Raw genomic sequence first — 19,015 nt, forward strand, 5'->3', positions numbered from 1 at the left:
AAATAGACTCAGAATGGATTCTAAACCTATGGAGCGAAATTCAGAGGGGTTTACAGTTCTTTGAGGGATGATACCCTTCTGGGATATCCAGGAGTATTTGTCTTTCGCAGCATCATCAAAGAATGTAGGAGGAGGGGCTGATTTTGGAGGCGGTTGAGAAGATGTCCCCTGTCCAGATTCAGGCTGAGAGGAGGGTTGTGGTGTAGGCCGTGACATTTGACCCTTGATAGCTCCTCTTTTGAAGCGTTTGGATGTCCGTTTGACAGTGGGAAGACTCTCATCCTCATCCCTGAGTGGATGCTTGCGTCCGGCAGTAACTTTTCCTCCCCTTAGATTCACCATTGTGCGAAATGTGTGGAATGAGGAATGCAAATGATGCACACAGCAGTAGGGAAGTGAATCGTACAGAAATTTTGGGACACAAAGTCCTTGAACAAGATTTGACAGAGCAGTTATGAGAAAGTAGGGTTTTGAGGGAAATTTGGGAATTTTCGAAATGTTTTGCGATTCGATGAAATAATTAGGAGAAATGAATCGCAATCAATCAGGAAAAGTTTTGTTTGAATCAATTTGGGAATGAGAGCTTCAGAATGGTATGAATTTGAGAGTGAGAAATGAGAGGGTTTTCGTCCGAGAGGAAATAAAAAAAAAAAATTGAAGCAAATGAGGAAGAAAGTTGATTTAAAACAAATGAGCCGTTGCACTGTCGGACGGCCGAACGAAGTTGTACGTCCGACAGTTGCGTCCGAACAGGCGCAATTCTGGAAAATGGCTGAAGAACATCATCGGACGTCCGTTCATCTTCTTTCGGACGTCCGAAGACTTTGAGAAATATTAGGATGATTTTTCGATTATTCCTAATTTTGATCTTAGATGAATGAACTGATCTAATGGCAGAGCTTTGGTAAATATATCAGCAAATTGATCTTTAGAACAAACATAATTTACACATATTTCACCTTTTTGAACAAGATCACGAATAAAGTGATGCTTTATATCTATGTGCTTTGTCCTAGAATGATGAATAGGATTTTTGGTCAAATTTATAGCACTAGTATTATCACAGAATACAGGCATGCAGTCATACAACAATCCAAAATCATTCAAAGTGTGCTTCATCCACAAAAGTTGAGCACAACATGCACTAGCGGCAATATATTCCGCTTCGGTTGTAGACAAAGATATTGCATTTTGCTTTTTGCTAAACCAAGAGACTAAACAATTTCCAAGAAAATGACAAGTTCCACTCGTACTCTTTCTATCCACATGACAACCTCCAAAATCAGCATCCGAATAACCATATAGAGCAAACTCATTAGATCTAGCATACCAAAGACCATAGTCTAATGTACCTTTCAAATACCTAAAAATTCTTTTTACAGCATTCAAATGTGATTCTTTTGGACAAGATTGAAATCTAGCACACAAGCAAACAGCAAACATAATATCAGGTCTACTTGCGGTTAAATAAAGTAGGCTTCCGATCATACCTCTATAATGCTTTTCATCCACATGATTACCTTCTTCATCTTTGTCAAGCTTTGTAGAAGTGCACATTGGAGTTCCAACTTGTTTTGAGTCCTCCATGCCAAACCTTTTCAGCAATTCCTTGGTATATTTTGCTTGATTTATAAAAATTCCCTCAAGAGCTTGATGTATTTGAAGTCCAAGGAAGAAATTTAATTCTCCCATCATACTCATTTCAAATTCATTTTGCATAGTGGTGGAAAACTCCTTACATAGATACTCATTAGTAGCACCGAAAATAATATCATCAACATATATTTGCACAATAAGAAGGTCTTTCAACACGTGCTTAGTAAAAAGTGTGGTGTCCACAACACCCCTTTTGAAACCTTTTTCAATCAAGAAACCACTTAATCTTTCATACCAAGCTCTTGGAGCCTGTTTTAAACCATATAAAGCTTTAGAAAGTTTAAACACATGACTTGGAAATTTTGTATTTTCAAAACCGGGGGGTTGATCCACATACACTTCTTGATCAATAAAACCATTTAAAAAGGCACTTTTAACATCCATTTGAAACAATTTGAAACCTTTGAAGCAAGCAAAAGCAAGAAGCATTCTAATAGATTCTAATCTTGCTACGGGAGCAAATGTTTCATCAAAATCAATTCCTTCTTCTTGTGCATATCCTTTAGCAACTAATCTGGCTTTATTTCTTACAACAACACCTTTATCATCCAACTTATTTCTAAAAATCCACTTTGTGCCAATGATAGGCTGATTTTGAGGTCTATCAACAAGTGTCCAAACTTCATTTCTTTCAAATTGATTAAGTTCCTCTTGCATTGCCAAAATCCAGTTTTCATCCTTTAAAGCATCATTGACATTTTTGGGTTCAAAAAGAGACACTAAAGCAAAATTGTCAATCAATTTTCTAGATGAGGAACGAGTGTTTACCTTCTCGGATGGATCACCAATTATAAGCTCTTTTGGATGATTTTGGCTGAATTTCCAAGCCTTGGGAAGATCTTTGAGTGAATCATCATTTTTGTCTTCATCTTCCTCTTCTTGATCATTATGAACTTCATTTTCCATTTCAGTTGCTGCTGGTTTAGAACTTCCTTCATTTCCAATTGACAGCTTTTCCATTCCTGCTCGAACACCTACATCATCATCCTCACACGGACTTTTGGAATTATCATCATTGGTTTCATCAAATGTTATATGTATAGCTTCTTCAATCACAAGAGTCCTTCTATTAAAAACTCTGTATCCTCTTTTATTTTCACAATACCCCAAAAATATTCCTTCATCAGATTTTTTATCAAACTTACCAAGATGTTCCTTTAGATTCAAAATAAAACATTTACAACCAAATACTTTGAAATAACCAACTGTAGGTTTCTTATCAAAAATCAGCTCATAAGGAGTTTTCTTTAAGATAGGTCTCAAGAGAATTCTATTCATCACATAACATGCAGTGTTTACCGCTTCAGCCCAAAGATATTTAGGCAACCTACATTCATTTAACATAGTTCTAGCAGCCTCTTGGAGAGTCCTGTTTTTCCTTTCTACAACACCATTTTGCTGTGGAGTTCTTGCAATAGAAAACTCATGAGTTATGCCATTATGATCACAAAATTCTGGAAAACCACAATACTTGAATTCTGTTCCATTATCACTTCTAATTCTAACAATTTTTAATCCAAGCAGATTTTGCACTTTAGCAAACAATGAAGTGAAATTCTTGAATGCATCATCCTTATGAGCAAGAAATATTACCCAAGTGTATCTAGAATAATCATCTACAATCACAAAACAGTATTTCTTACCACCCAAGCTAGAGATTTGAGTAGGGCCAAATAAGTCAAGATGCAAGAGTTCTAAAGGTTTGGAAGTAGATACACACTTCTTTGGTTTAAAAGAAACTTTTGTTTGTTTTCCAAATTGACATGCATCACATATTTTATCCTTTTCAAAACTGATTTTTGGCAAGCCTCTAACTAGCTCCTTTTTCGAAATTTCCTTTAGTAACTCCATGTTAAAATGACAAAGTCTTCTATGCCACAACCAAGGATCTTCATTTGAAGCTTTAAGACATGTTAAGCTAGAAGAATCAATTTTATCAAGAACCACAATATAAATGTCGTTGAACCTCTTACCTTTGAACACAACATTGTATTTGGAATCAAGTACAATGCATTCATGCTTTCTAAACAACACATTCAAGTCTTTATCACACAATTGACTAACACTAAGCAAATTATAACCCAAGTTATCAACTAAGAGCACATTATGAACAAAAGTTTCACCATCCTTACCAACATCACCTATTCCAATTGTTTTAGCTTTCACATCATCACCAAATGTCACTTTTCCACTTGATCTTGATTTCAGCTTTATGAATAGAGAGGGATCACCGGTCATGTGCCTTGAGCAGCCGCTATCAATAAACCATTTGGACTTGTTTGATCCTTTTTCCTGAAAAAATAAGGTGTTTGGTACCCATTTTAATTTTTGGGTCCATAATAGTTAGCATTGTATCTAACTAACCACATGCATTTCATCCCTTTGTTCTGATTTCTTTTCACATAGCAATCTCCTTTCAAATGCCCTCTTTGACAACAGAAATCACACATAATGAAAGAGTTCTTAACATGTACTGGTTTGATATATCTCAATCCACCTCTTCTATATGTTGTGAAGCCATGTGCAATTTTGTTGTGAGCAAATGTTCTTTGACAAGCAGAAGGATGAGTAGATGACATGTTTCTTTTGAGAAAATCCTGTTTTCTTGATTTCAAAGTTTCATCCAAGATGTCCATTCTTTTCTTCAAATCACCATGCCTTTCCTTCAGCATTTCACAAATATTAATCTTTCTGTCAAGCTCGTTTTGAACATCACATCCGGCTCTTACAAGGCATTCATTGTCAGTCTTTAGATGTTTATTTTGTTGAACCAGACTTGTATTTTCTTGAATGAGAAAAGCAATTTTCTGTTTTAACAGCTTGTTCTTATCATAAGATTCCTTCAAGGCATTATGTAGCTTTTCAACAAAAGATTCAAGATCATCATCTTCATCATCATCACTTTCAGATTGCGAGTGAGTGGAAGTTACCTCATTATTTCCAATAGCCATGAAGGCCATTTGAGCTGATTCCTCTTCTTCTTCAACTTCCCCTTCGGAGTTGCATTCATTCCAAGTAATCTGAAAGTTGTTGAATCTTGGCTTTCGATCAGCTTTTCCATCTTTCATCTTCTTCATGGGGCATTCATTTGCATAGTGTCCAATCTGTCCACATTCGAAGCATTTGTCCAACTGTTTCTTGTTGAAATCTTGTTTTCCTTTGTACTTTGCGATAGATGGTTGATTCTGGAATTGATTGCTAGGACCTCCCCTTCTAAACTTTCTTTTATTCAAAATTCTTTTGAAGCCTCTGGTGATAAGAGCAAGATCATTATCATCACCATCCGAATCTTCATCATCCAAGTGAGCTGGATCATCTTCACTTTGAGTAATCTTTAGAGCAATGTTTCTCTTTGCTCTAGCATCCTCTTCCTCCTGCACTTTAGATTTCAGTTTCAACTCATAAGAGGTTAGTGAGTTAATGATAGATTCAATAGGCACAGAACTTAAATCCTTAGCCTCTTCTATTGCAGTCACTTTATTTTCCCATTCTTTGCCCAATGCATTGAGAATTTTTCTGTTCTTCTCTCCCAAGGTGTACTCTTTGCCCAACACCTCGAGATCTTTGATCAAGTCAGTGAACCTGCAAAACATTTTGTCAATATCCTCAAGAGGTTCAATCTTAAAGGATTCATACTTTGTGACCAAGATGGCCTTTCTCTGTTCTCTCACATTGTCACCCCCCTCATGGATTTCTCTTAACTTATCCCACATTTCTTTGGCTGATTTGCAGCCTTTCACTCTAATTGATTCATTTGAATCTAAGGCACTATAGAGAACATTCATGGCCTTGGCATTCAATGTGAGGTTAGTCCTGTCTTGAGCATTCATTTCAGCTCTCATTTTTGGCCGAAGCAGCCCTGTATCTGCATCAAGAAAGTTAGCTTCATGCGGTCCTTCACTCACAATAAACCACAGTTCAATATCAATAGATTGCAAAAAAATAATCATTCGTTCTTTCCAGCTAACATAGTTAGAGCCACTGAACATGGGAGGCCTAGTAACAGATTGCCCCTCAACAAACATAGCATGACTGGTTGTCATCTTTACTCCAAGCCGTTAGAGCTTAATCTCAAGGAGACCAAGCTCTGATACCAATTGTTAGTCCCACAGACAACCAAGAGGGGGGGTGAATTGGTTTGATTAAAATCTTAACCAAGTTTATGCACTTTTTCGTTAATGAAAATTTACCTTCCTTTTTAGTAATGATCAACCAAGTAGATTAGAAGACAATAGCAATATTGATCGGAGAAGCAAGTATAGATAAGCAATGAAGATTTTATTAAACAGAAATGTAAAATGGAGAAACAAACCAAGTGTCTACCAAGCTTTACCCAAACTTGAAGACCAAACACAAGGAAGAGCTACTTCTCTTTGATGAAAGTCGATCAACTAGATGTACAATGGAGGGAGCACTTCCTCCTTGCCCTAAGCCTCACTTAGTCAAGCCAAGAAGTTTTACAATCACTCAGAAAACCCTCAACAGAGCTACACTAAAGATCCTTTCACTCACAAAAGAAAAGCTCAACAGAAATTCACACCACTTTAAAACAAATCTGCTTTGGAGACTATTTTCTATCTAAAATATCTCACTAGATCTTGTAAACAAAGTGTGCAAAAGTCCCTTCTTCGTTCAGACCAGTTTGATTTTAAAGGGAACCAGAAATGGGCTTCATCAATGCTTCCAACGGATAGAAGGCAGCTGAAGAGTCAACTAGCCGTTGGGGCTGTCGGACGTCCGACGATCAAATCATCGTCCGAACCAATCGTCCGATGGCATCCAAGTTGACGTTCGGACGTCCGATGCGTCTTGATCGTCCGACACCGCAGCGTCCGATCGTAGGCAGAGAGTTGGCAAGTTAGCTTGGAATTTTTCGGACGTCCGATGCGGTTGATGAGCGTCCGATGGCAAGCGTCCGATCCTTCCGGACGTCCGATGCTTCCTCACGAGCGTCCGACAGAGCTTCCTTCTTGATGCTCTTTATCCTTTCGGACGTCCGACAGATTCCTTTCGGCCGTCCGACGTGAGTATCCTGTTTTTGCTTCTTCTTTTGGTTGAAATGCATTTCATGACCTATTCATACCTGATTCTTTGATATGTAAAGACACTTATAATCGAAGAAGGTTAGATACATTTCAAAATACTTCGTGATCATCAAAACCAAGAATAACAGACTTTGTTTCTCTCATCTTTCCCTAATTCTGTTCGATGGTTTACTTGAATACATACCCCTAGGTCTTCCAAAAACTACTATCCCTTTATAGTCCATCACTGAAAAACTAAATGGTCACACACACACAGATACGGTACACACATGCAAATACAGTACAACTTCACTATTCTTGTATCATCTTCATATTATGTCTTCAGTGACTCTAATTTCATCCTTCATTTAACAGATGTGCATTTGGGTGACAAATTATTGGCCACAGTTACTGACATGGTTCAGTCATGTTACCTTGGTCTGCTAATACGCTTCACGTTTCACCGAAGTCGGAGAGCGTAGCTGCATCTGCTATTAAGTTGAAGGACAAAATCTGGCTTCGTGAGATTTTGTCCTTCCTCTGTTTGCATTCAAAATATATACAATACGAAGCCAGATTTTGTCCTTCCTCTGTTTGCATTCAAAATAGATACAATACTCTTATACCCAGTTGAAGACCATAGCTGCTTCTGCTATTCAATTTTCCGTCCAAACTTGGCTTCATCTCTGTTTGCTTCCACCTTGCCGCCTGCCTCTCCACCCACTTTTCTGTCAATTGCTATTTTCATCAGAGTAGACTACACCCACTTCACCTAGAAAGAGCTAGTAGGTCGAATTCCCCTCGAACTTCAGCTTTCTACCTTCAGTGAGCGGTCGGTCAGACTGTCAGAGTAGAGCTCCTTCAGAAGCACGCCAAGACTCTTCCCTCAGTTTTGTTTTCTGCGGCTAATTCAAAATTTCAACTTGAATTTCAAAATCTACTTCTCTTCCGTTTGCTCCGTCTGCTCACGTTTGGAAGTCAACATTTTTTTATTTGGAACGGTGCCGTTTTTCTGCCCTGCTTCAGCCTTGCTGACTTGGCTCATTTGTCTCCTCACGTTTTTTATTGTGAGGACCGCTCCTGCCCCGTATCCTGGTGGGAAAGACACTGAGACGGTCGCTCTATTCGAAATTTTAAAAAATCAAAATAAAAAAAGAACCCGCTAGACTCGTCTTCTTTCACCAAAAATGAAAATAAAAAAAAAAAAGAAAACGCGTACTATATATATATAAGGACAACACATTCAAATTCGACTTTCCTATTTTCAGCGTCTTGCTTTCGGCAATACGACGAAGAGATTGTCTCTTCTCTTTCTGTCGTTCCACCCAAAAACCCTAATAAAATCCGCCACGATCTTTCTACTCTTATCCAAATAAGCCCTTGGTATCCCCAACTTTTTCTGCCAAAAAGGGTCACCAACCGAAACAGGAAAAAGAAAGTTGTAAATCTTTTAATTGGTTAGTTTTCGATAATCGACTTGTTAGAATTTTTTATGTATTTTTTGTTGTTATTTCTCACTTAGATGCTTTTCTTATATATATAGAATTTACGAAGTCCAGTCCTATCCCTGTTCTCTAAGACGACTGGGGATAACTCAGTTTTTCTTCTTTTTTTTGGGTGTAATTTCTTGTGAAGTAGTTCATGGGAGCGTTGAATTTTAATTTATTATTGTATATTGAGCGTGAATGGGAAGAATTATACATTTTAGAATATATTCTGCTAGTATCAACCTGTTTGGATTGATATTGGATATGTTAAACTGCTAAGTTTGCGTAGTCTACTGGTTTTTATCGATTAATTAAAGAAGAACTTATGATTTTGGGCTTTTTTCTTCTGATTTAGATTTAATTGATATTGGATCTCCGAATAAAATGGTTATAATGCCATTTTTTTTTTGTTATATTCTTTTATTTTGCCTCGGACAATTTGATTGATAGATTCAATGAATTTCATGTGATGGTCAGATTTGCTGATTGTGATATTATGGACGAGGATATGGAATTAATTGGGGAGGAAGATCTGAAAGCTGCACTTTTGCAGCATCCTAAGGGTGTTGGAGTCCCTGTTTCTCATACAAACCGTTGTGGAGATGAGGTGAAAATCCGAACAATTGTTTTCAAAGTAATTGGCATGACATGTTCCTCTTGTGCGACATCTATGGAATCTGCACTTATGAAGTTGAATGGTATCAAGAGTGTTATGGTTTCCCCACTTCAAGGCCAGGCTGTAGTCAAGTACAACCCTGAAAGTATCAGTGTGAGTCAAATGAAAACAGTTTAGCTCAAATTTGTGCTGCCAAGGTTACGATATTTATTTGAGAATTAATAAACTGCTTGTCAGTATTATAACCATCAGAATTTTGGGCTATGGTGTTTTCAAAGTCTTATGTAATTTAACCATCAGTTTCTTTGACTGGTGCATATTTTTATAAAAAATTCTACTAAACTACTCCTTGAATATTAGTGGAGTTGGAATACACACATTCCATCATTTGCCTTTTTTTTTTGTGCTTTATTGCACTTATAGTGTGTATAGAGTTTACAGTATTGTGGATGTTATCAAAATATATATTAATAATTAGTTAAATAAGCCTTTAGTTTTTAATGTCTTAACTTACTCATCTAAGGAGGTTAGGCATGCACTACCACCAGATCTGAAGAAGTTCAGTAGAATGCCTACCCTTTTCAAACACATTGTTGAATTGGGAAAAGAATATAGTGCAGTCATTTGATTTTCCTGAATATGTTTTTTTTCCCTTTTACTTCAACATTTAGGCTAAATTAATAAAAGAAGCCGCAGAAGAAACAGGTTTTCAAGTTGATGAGTTTCCGGAGCAAGATATTGCAGTATGCAGACTCAGAATCAAGGGAATGGCATGCACAAGTTGTTCTGAGTCTGTTGAACGTGCCCTTTTAATGGTTGATGGAGTGAAGAAAGCGGTGGTTGGTTTGGCTCTTGAAGAAGCAAAGATTCACTATGATCCAAGTATTACCAATACTGACCATATAACTGAAGCAATAGAAGATTCTGGGTTTGGAGCCAATCTAATAAGCTCAGGCAGTGATTTGAATAAAGTGCATCTGAAACTAGAAGGAATCAGTTCACAGGATGATCTTAATGTAATTCGGTGCTCATTGGAGTACTTGGAAGGTGTGAATCATGTTGAATTTGACATCAAAGAACATGTGGTCAGTGTCAGCTATGAACCAGATATCATTGGGCCAAGATATCTTATACAGTGCATCCAAGAAGCTGGCAAAGGATTAAGCTCTTATCAGGCAAGTTTGTTTACTCCACCAAGCCCACAAGATATGGAAAGAAGGCATGAAGTCCAAATGTATAGGAATCAGTTTCTATGGAGCTGTTTGTTTTCTGTTCCAATTTTCATTTCATCCATGGTACTCCCAATGCTTCCCCCTTATGGGAATTGGCTAGAATATAAGGTCTTGAATATGCTCTCAATCGGATTACTTCTAAGGTGGATTCTTTGCACACCTTTGCAATTTATTATAGGGCAAAGGTACTAGATTTTGTAGTTTTCTCTCAAATTGTAGAAAATTCATTGAAATCATACTAATTTTTAATGTTCTTCTCAGGTTCTATGCTGGATCCTATCATGCACTCCGTCGAAAATCTGCAAATATGGATGTTCTGGTTGCATTGGGCACAAATGCTGCTTACTTCTATTCAATATACATAATTATAAAAGCATTGACATCAGAATCATTTGAGGGTCAAGATTTTTTTGAGACCAGTGCCATGTTGATATCTTTTATCCTCTTGGGAAAGTACTTGGAAGTCCTTGCTAAAGGAAAGACATCAGATGCTTTGGCAAAGTTGGCAGACCTTGCACCTGATACGGCTTACCTTCTGACAATGGACGGTGATGGGAATGTTCTTTCAGATGTGGAAATTAACACTCAGCTGATACAGAAAAATGACATACTTAAGATTGTTCCTGGAGCAAAAGTTCCTGTTGATGGTGTTGTTGTTGATGGTCAGAGTTTTGTGAATGAGAGTATGATCACCGGAGAAGCAAGGCCAGTTGCTAAAGGACCTGGTGATAAGGTATAGACTACTAGTCCATTGTAGATTTTAATTTTTTCCTTTCATTTAAGTACATCATTGAAACCAGGTTAGTTTTCTATTTTTGCAGGTAATTGGTGGGACTGTAAACGAGAATGGCTGTCTTGTCATTAGAGCTACACATGTTGGTTCAGAGTCGGCACTTTCACAGATAGTTCAATTGGTTGAAGCTGCTCAGCTTGCCAGAGCTCCTGTTCAGAAGCTGGCTGACCAGATATCAAGGTTTTTTGTTCCCACGGTGAGTTACTTTTACCACTAATGTGAAGCAGCTTGATTCTGTCAGCCATTCTTGTTATGTATGTAGACTCTCGGCGACACTTCAAAAAGGCACTCCTGGTGTTGGACAACTTATTTTGCATTTATTGTGGAGAAGTGAACATGCTGTTACCAGTTGTGGGGAGCTGCAGTTATGGATGTTGCAAAATTTTTATTTCTTCTGGTGCAAAATAAATTCTTAGTTTTGTTTTTGGCTTAATACTAAAAGTATGCCCACTTTCCCTGGAATGATAGTTTTAACAATACGTATTGTTTTGTATTCAGTACTTGATGCACTCAAATATAGTGAACCAATGTTTTCCTACTTATCTAAGATAAATTAATCAAACATTAACAACATTCTTCTACTTTCATCTAACATCAATTAATTTGGGGTTCCGCATGTTTATTACTTTCTCTTTAAAAGGATATATTTTCGAGTCTTCCTTAACTTGTATTTGCTGTCAAGTTAAAACATATATTTGATTCTCTTATCCCTCCTCTTCGCTTCCTTTTTCCATTTGTCTTAAATGTTGGACAGCTGGAATTTTCAGATTAAGTTTTGGTTCCTCTGAAGGTTTATTGTTTCTAAAAATGATCTTCCTGCTTTTTTCTACTATTTCTGTTTAATGACTATTTATGCATCTTTAGAGGAATATGGTTTTAGTTGTCAAAATAGGCACTTCATGAATCACCCGTTGCAATGTTACAACGTTACAAAGAAAAAGAAGATAGTTGACCATGATGGTTTTGGCATCAAAGAAAACAGCATATTGAGTAGCAGCAATCCACTTGGTGTAGTTTTATTTTTTCTGCAACATAAGAAGTAAAGAAGCAATTTCTGTGGAATTTAATCAGCAAAATTAATCTATTGAAATAATCATCTCTCTCCTGCTCTCTTTCTACTTGATTCTTCCTTAACCTATAATCATCTCTCTCCTGCTCTCTTTCTACTTGATTTTTCCTTAACCTGAAATTTCCCTCAGCCATTTGTTGTCTGTGTCACTCATCTATTTACTTGAAAGTCAATAGCAAATACCTAGTTTTTCTGAACGTGGCAACTTATTATGAGATTTAAGTGTTAGAGAAGCTATCTTCATTTATTAGCTGCACAAAAGGTTCAGTGGGAAAGAATCTAGTTACTATGACCATAGTCATCATAGTTGGATGTATCTTCCTTGTTTTGGTATATTCGAGTTTTGTCTCGTGACAAGTTGCTCGTGTTTTTGAATGACAGGTTGTTGTGGCTGCATTTACTACATGGCTTGGATGGTTTATATCTGGAGAAGCTGGTATTTATCCGAAGTGGTGGATACCTAAAGCTATGGATGCATTTGAGCTTGCATTGCAGTTTGGTATTTCAGTTTTAGTAGTTGCATGTCCTTGTGCTTTGGGATTAGCAACTCCTACTGCAGTGATGGTGGCCACGGGGAAAGGAGCTTCGCAAGGTGTGCTCATTAAGGGAGGGGATGCTCTTGAAAAGGCACACAAGGTATGGTCCAGCTAAAGTGTTCCATTAATATGTCTAATGGCCTCATTTGCGTGACCTGCTTTGCTTATTTACTGAATTAAGCCAAGCATCCACAAGAGGGGCTGGCGGCAAGTAGTGATATGGAATAGCATAATGGAAAGAGTTTAGATGCTTTTCTGTTGGTGATCTCTGTGTAGAAGGTAGCTTTCAGAAGTATGAACAGTGCAGACAATAGATATGAAATTTAAGCAGTGCACATGATGTAGAGAACTAAAAAAAGGGCCGGGAAAATGAGAAGAGTTGTGAGATCTGAGGCACTGTATCTAAGAGACAAACATTTCATCCTTGAAATTGTTCAGTTGTTCTTTGTTTCTTGAGTTACCCATATAAGCTGATACATTCAAGCTTTTATTGGACTCAGAATACTCAATGTTCAAGTAAACTTAAGTGCCAAGTTTTGGCAAAATGACTACACACAGATGCTCATAAATATTGTTTACAACTAGCCTTTTCTGTAATAAGCTTAGACAGGCATTACTAGTGCAGGACCCCTTAAGTGAAGCCTATGGACACCTTAAGTGAAGCCTATGGACAGAATACTAAGTTACTCTTTGCATGAAATATACCACAAAGGGCAAGATAGTACTAGAATGACGCAGAATCCTCTCTCTCACAATTATACCATATTTGTTTTCAGAACTCAACTTTACTATTTTTTCATTTTTTTGGAGGTCATTTATTTCATTACCATGAGATTTATACATCCATTGTTTTAGTAGCAGAATGTCTCTGAATTCTATCATGCCTTTGCCATTACTAGTTGCAAGGAAGTTGCTTTTTTCCTTTTTACTTTTTGGAACATCTGTTCATTTCCTGAAGTTCTTTGATGGTCATTGTCTATCTTCTAGTAGGTGAATTATATCATAAGTTTTGCTTATTTGTTAAGTCAAAGAAGGGTTTTAAAATCTTGACTATTTCTTTCATGTCACCTTACAAATTAATTTTATTAGGATGGCTTCATTCTATATAGAAATATTTTGGATGCTTCACATGCTTGGGAATTGTTGCCCTAAAAGTTCTGGACACCATTAATAAGTGACTTGCTTTTTCGGCCAGTTCATATGCCTCTCACAAGGTCTGTAAATCTGGTCATGTATCTATTTCTGTATGATATTTTTAAGCTTCACTCTGGGTTTATATGTATATCTGCAATTATATGGGTTTATTTCTGCCTTACCGAACTATATAATTTTTCTTGTACCATTATGAATGCCAATGTTTTCATTTTTTTTCCTTCTTTTTGGTGAATTTATGAGTAAGGTTTTTTTGGTTTTAGTTGTAATAGAGCCGTATTTTATTCTGCAGGTCAAGATAGTTGTTTTTGATAAAACTGGGACATTAACTGTTGGAAAGCCTGCTGTAGTGAGTGCTGTACTCTTTTCCAACATTTCTATGGAAGAGTTCTGTGATATGGCAATTGCTGCGGAGGTGAGATTATATTTTTGTCACCATGAAATTCAGAATAATGCTGAGAGAAGAAGTTTGAGTTGATATGACATAGAAGAATTTTCTTATCTTAGAAACTTGTATAATTTAGTCACATAATTGGTTCAAAATTATCTGCAGTCCAATAGTGAGCACCCTATTGGAAAAGCAGTGGTGGAGCATGCTAAGAAGTTCTGCCTGAACTTTGGGACCCAAAAGGAGTGTCTCACAGAGGTAAAGGACTTTGAGGTTCACACTGGAGCTGGTGTGAGTGGGAAAGTTCGAGAAAAAACTATTTTCGTTGGGAATAAGAGGCTCATGAGGCTTTTTAATGTTGCTCTTGGTGGCGAGGTTGAAGCTTATATTTCAGAAAATGAGAAGCTTGCTCGTAGTTGCGTGATAGTGGCCATTGATGGTACAGTTGCAGGAGCTTTTGCTGTTACTGATCCAGTGAAACCAGAGGCTGCACGTGTTGTATCTTTCCTCCACTCAATGAACATTGTAAGTGTTATGGTCACTGGTGATAATTGGGCGACAGCAACCGCAATAGGGGAGGAGGTTGGAATTCAAAAGGTGTTTGCTGAGACAGATCCCATAGGAAAAGCGGATAAGATTAAAGAATTGCAGGTAGGTTCTCCTTTCCATGAGTAGTGAATTGGGTGGAATAACTGATGTTGGTTATAAATGAGTTATAAATAGTAAAAAGTAAGTTGATAACATTTTCCTGTGACAACTTGAAGAGAGTTCTATTAGCCTAAACAAGGAAAGCAGTTGTACTAGAAATTTAAGTTACTAAATCCGGAATGATGGCTGGCTTGGCTGATGATAGATCTCATATTTTTCTCCTTTATATATTGAATTTTTTATACTATTATTAAAATCTTGCAGTAGGCAAGTTGATGAAATTTCACAGATATCTTTAAGAAGAAAATTTCCACCAGAACTTTTAGTTTAGTAGCAAATTGCGCGTAGTCTAGTGAGGCCAGTGGTTGTGCAATGGAGACAAGTACTTTGATTGTTGATTCAGGTCAAGATTTCTGTGAAAAACTAAGAGAAAACCTTGATTAGGAGGCTAAAAGGTTGAGATACGCTCAGAAGAGGTGATTTCGTTGAATGTCAGTAATCAAAGTAATTGTTACAAAACTGTAAAGGCTAGGTTTATAGGAGTCTAGTTCTTAGCTAGCTAATTGGAATCCTCACTCTCTGAGAAAACAAGTTGGAACTTTGATAGCAAGAAAAGAATGACTTTCAAGAATTTATTCTTGGGGGGAGGGTTGGGTTGGGTTGGGTGGTAAGGTGGGAGGGATTGTAAATAGCAGGTCTTGGGTTCAAGACCTCCCTCTCACCAAAAAAAAAAAAAAAAGAATTTATTTGAACATTGTCTAACTTTTCACTACCGGATCAAAACACCCTTGAAAAATACTTAGCCATCATTGATACCTGGATGCAAACAAAAAGTAGGAAGTTTCTATCTTAAAAGAAGACATTTGACTTGGCACCCCTGAAAAATACTTAGCCATCATTGATACCGGGATTCACACAAACAAGTGGGAAGTTTCTATCTTACTTGAAAGACATTTGACTTCCAATATTTTATTAACATATGGATAATTGAACATTGATACAGTTGAAAGGTTTGACTGTGGCAATGGTTGGAGATGGGATTAATGATTCACCAGCACTAGTTGCAGCTGATGTTGGCATGGCAATTGGTGCGGGCACTGATGTAGCCATAGAAGCAGCTGATGTAGTTCTTATTAAGAGTAACCTGGAAGATGTTGTCACTGCAATAGATCTCTCTAGAAAGACAATGTTGCGTATTCGACTCAATTATGTATGGGCTCTTGGGTACAATGTGCTTGCCATGCCTATTGCTGCTGGAATTTTGTTCCCATTCACCGGAATTCGGTTACCACCTTGGCTCGCTGGTGCTTGCATGGCTGCTTCATCTGTTAGTGTAGTTTGTTCGTCACTGCTACTGCAATCTTACGAAAAACCTCTGAAGGTTCAAGCTGTGTGAGTGCGCTAGATTCGTTTGGCCTCACTTTTCACTGGTGGTAGAAATTGGTAATATAAGAATAAAGAAAGTTATCTAATCCATAGTACGTCTGTTGACTAGTAGTAATACATAATATTACGATTCTTCGTCCGCTACACGTGATATGAATGAATGCTTGTTTCTAAAATTTGTCTGTACTCGTGTTACAGAATTTTGTGACAAAACATCTGATCTCGTATAATTAATGAAGGTTCTGATTTCCCTGAAGCTGGGGAAGAAAAGGACTCTCAGAGATTGTTTAGCATTTTGATTAAATGTTAGTACTCTTTTCTTACTATGATGGGATGGGTGAATGGTGTGTCAAGGTATTGAGTGAATTGTCAAATGTACTTTTGGAAGACACTTTCGTAGTAGTTTGTGATTAAGGATATATGAGCTAAAGATTGGGTGAAGTATAGTGCGCTCTCATATTTCATTTTGGTCGTGTATTGGATTTATTTAAGCTTTGCTTCCAAAAAAAAAAGGATCTCTTTATTTATTTATTTATTTTGTGTTTTAGGTGAAGGGGGAATTGGAAATGATGTAATGTGTGATTTAATTGGGTAAAATATTCAGGTCATGAGATTTGGATGGACGTGCACACTTGCATTTCCAAACATTTTTATTTTTTTCCCGCCTTTGAGATTGCTTTTTCTTCTATCTGATTCGTTTTTTTTTTTTTTTTAAATCTCAGCCAAATTGCTATCTTCAACCATAGAAGGTTGCTGAACGGTGGTTGTCCTTTCCCAGTGACCGGCCAATAAGAGGCACTGGTTCTATCTTGTTGCAAAGCCAAATATACACTTGCTACCCCTTTAGTGTTGATGTAAAACTCAAACCCTTGATAAGGAAGTCCCTTGTCACCAACTCACGTGATTGACCCCACCAAAACCTGCATTTGGTCAGACTTTTAGTATTGCTGCCATATTAAATTGTCTATTTTCATACCGCATATGACCATGACAAATCTACGGAACATGGCTAGGGTCAAACTTTTCCGTTGAATTCAGTCGGGTATTGCTTGATCCTTTTCCAATACGAACCAGAAACGACAAGTTGGATTTAGATTGACTATTTGAAGAAATATGGCAAGAATATCATATAGTTTGAATTTAGATAACCACACTAAAAACATCCACTTTTCAAGAAATTATGGCAGCTGTGTGAGATTTCAAAATTTTACTTGTCTTTATAATCCTTATGTGAACTCACTTACCTTAGATTTTTGATTGTTTTAATGGTTGAATTTGAGCCAAGGGAGTGAATTTTGTTAATAAAGTTTCATAATCTCAAGTTATTAGAAAATCTAGAAATTTTCGCAGGAGGCTCTGCGCAATTTTGGAAAATTAGCTATAACTTCGTATAGGAAAGTCGGAATTGAGTTCCGTTTATTGCGTTTGAAACTAGACTCAGAGGACTTCCTATGATGTAAAATTTAGAGTTTGATTCAATGTTTAAAAAAACTAGGAAATTGGCAAAGTTGACTGAAAATTCTGCCCTGCACAAGTAAACATAGGAATGTTGTAGTAGCTTATGGCTCAATTTGGACCAACTTATGAACTAAATCTCTTTGAGGTGTCTTTTAAAGATTATTAGTATTTGAAGTCTAGTTTTTAACAAGTCAAGTTGTATAAATTTTTGATATTTATAACTCAAGTTATGATTTTTCTAAAGGAAGGGCATATGATAGGGGTTTTGTGCATACTAGGGTTTTGGTGTGTGTTTTTGTGTGCATTTTGGTAATGTGATTGTGAGGACTTGTAAAATCCCTCACATTTTCTTAAAAATTCCCTTTTATTTGGAATCCATTATTTTACAATAGCTTTACTACTCATTCACTTCCTCAATAGTTACAATTAATCATATAACCAAGGGTTTTCTTTTTACTTTCATCGTTAAGGTAAACTAGGGTTTTTACGTCTTTTGGCAGTGTAAATGTTCTTTTGTTAAGCTCTTTTGTAATCGAAAACCTTAGTTGGATTTTAATCAAGTATCACATTTTGAATTGTAAAGTTTTCAATGTATGTATATAAGTGTTTAACCCTGTATACTATTTGTTCTTGATTGAGATGGTACGTTTTATGGCTTTGGGTGAACTTGTCTTGGACTCATTAGATGGTCGGGCAAGTATGGAGCTTGAACAAAGTAAGGAAAATTCTGGCGAGAAAGGTTTGAAGAGAATCCGGCCGTATATCCGGCCAGTTCTTGGCCGGATTGTCAAGGGAAAAATGGAAAGTTTCGTTTTGGTTCACTGCCTTGAATCCGGCAGACAATCCGGCCAGATCTCGGCTAGATTGTGACGTGGCCCCAGTGCTTTCGTTTCGTTTTCAATTTTCGTTGGAATGTTATATCAAAGGTCTATTGCATCTTTCAGTTTAGTTATTTTAGTTTCCAAAAGGTCATTTTTCAAAGTTCTTTTGAACGTCTCGTAGGGTTTTCGTGCGTTTCGGTTTAGTAGTCCTGGCGAGAGTTGGGCAGGCGGTTCGCTGAACCCTTTGGTTTGCCTTAGGGGCAGATGGGGCTGTCACAGGTGGTATCAGAGCTATTTCGCGTGGTCTCTGCGCGGAGTGAGCTTGGGCCAAGTGGTGATATGGTCCCGATTATGTGAATAAGTGTAAAGGACTAAGTGCTCTTATTGGACGTAAGCTATGAATCATGCCTATTATAAGCAGAAATCCCTTATCATGGATAGATATGTACGTCAGGTAGGAATTTCTAGTAGGGGTGATTTACTCTTGGAACCGGCCGGCTCGAGATATGAATTATCTTATTATGGATTCTTGTACTTGAGTACCAAATAGTGGAGAGCACTAGAATAAGGGTCTATCTCTCGATTGAATTTGAGATAAATTTGGATGGTAAACGTCAAGGCGTGAAAGATTCTAGTATTAGACTTGAGATTGAACTGATCAAGGAGAGTGGAGCAATGAGTGTCGTCATGTGACGACCCCACTTCTCCCAAGGGCGAACCCAAGGGTATCGGCGGGCCGCCTGCCTGGC

The 19,015-nt window shown here is 37.3% G+C and overlaps 1 protein-coding gene across 2 annotated transcripts; it reads left to right on the top strand.

Annotated features, from left to right (window-relative positions):
* Positions 1-7,919: 7,919 nt before the first annotated feature.
* LOC113719009 (copper-transporting ATPase HMA4) lies at positions 7,920-16,257 on the top strand. 2 transcript variants are annotated; one of them, XM_027244017.2, is made up of 9 exons: positions 7,920-8,137; positions 8,645-8,936; positions 9,455-10,200; positions 10,277-10,748; positions 10,837-11,004; positions 12,259-12,513; positions 13,858-13,980; positions 14,119-14,604; positions 15,605-16,257. In XM_027244017.2, the coding sequence occupies exons 2-9, from the start codon at positions 8,664-8,666 to the stop codon at positions 15,995-15,997; spliced, it is 2,916 nt and encodes a 971-aa protein (XP_027099818.1). In that variant the 5' UTR covers positions 7,920-8,137; positions 8,645-8,663; the 3' UTR covers positions 15,998-16,257. The 2 variants fall into 2 exon arrangements, with proteins under 2 accessions (XP_027099818.1, XP_071910058.1); XM_072053957.1 differs by having other exon boundaries at positions 9,455-10,158.
* The last annotated feature ends 2,758 nt before the right edge of the window (positions 16,258-19,015 follow it).

This window comes from Coffea arabica, chromosome 1e (assembly GCF_036785885.1).
Source record: "Coffea arabica cultivar ET-39 chromosome 1e, Coffea Arabica ET-39 HiFi, whole genome shotgun sequence".
Lineage (NCBI taxonomy): Eukaryota > Viridiplantae > Streptophyta > Magnoliopsida > Gentianales > Rubiaceae > Coffea > Coffea arabica.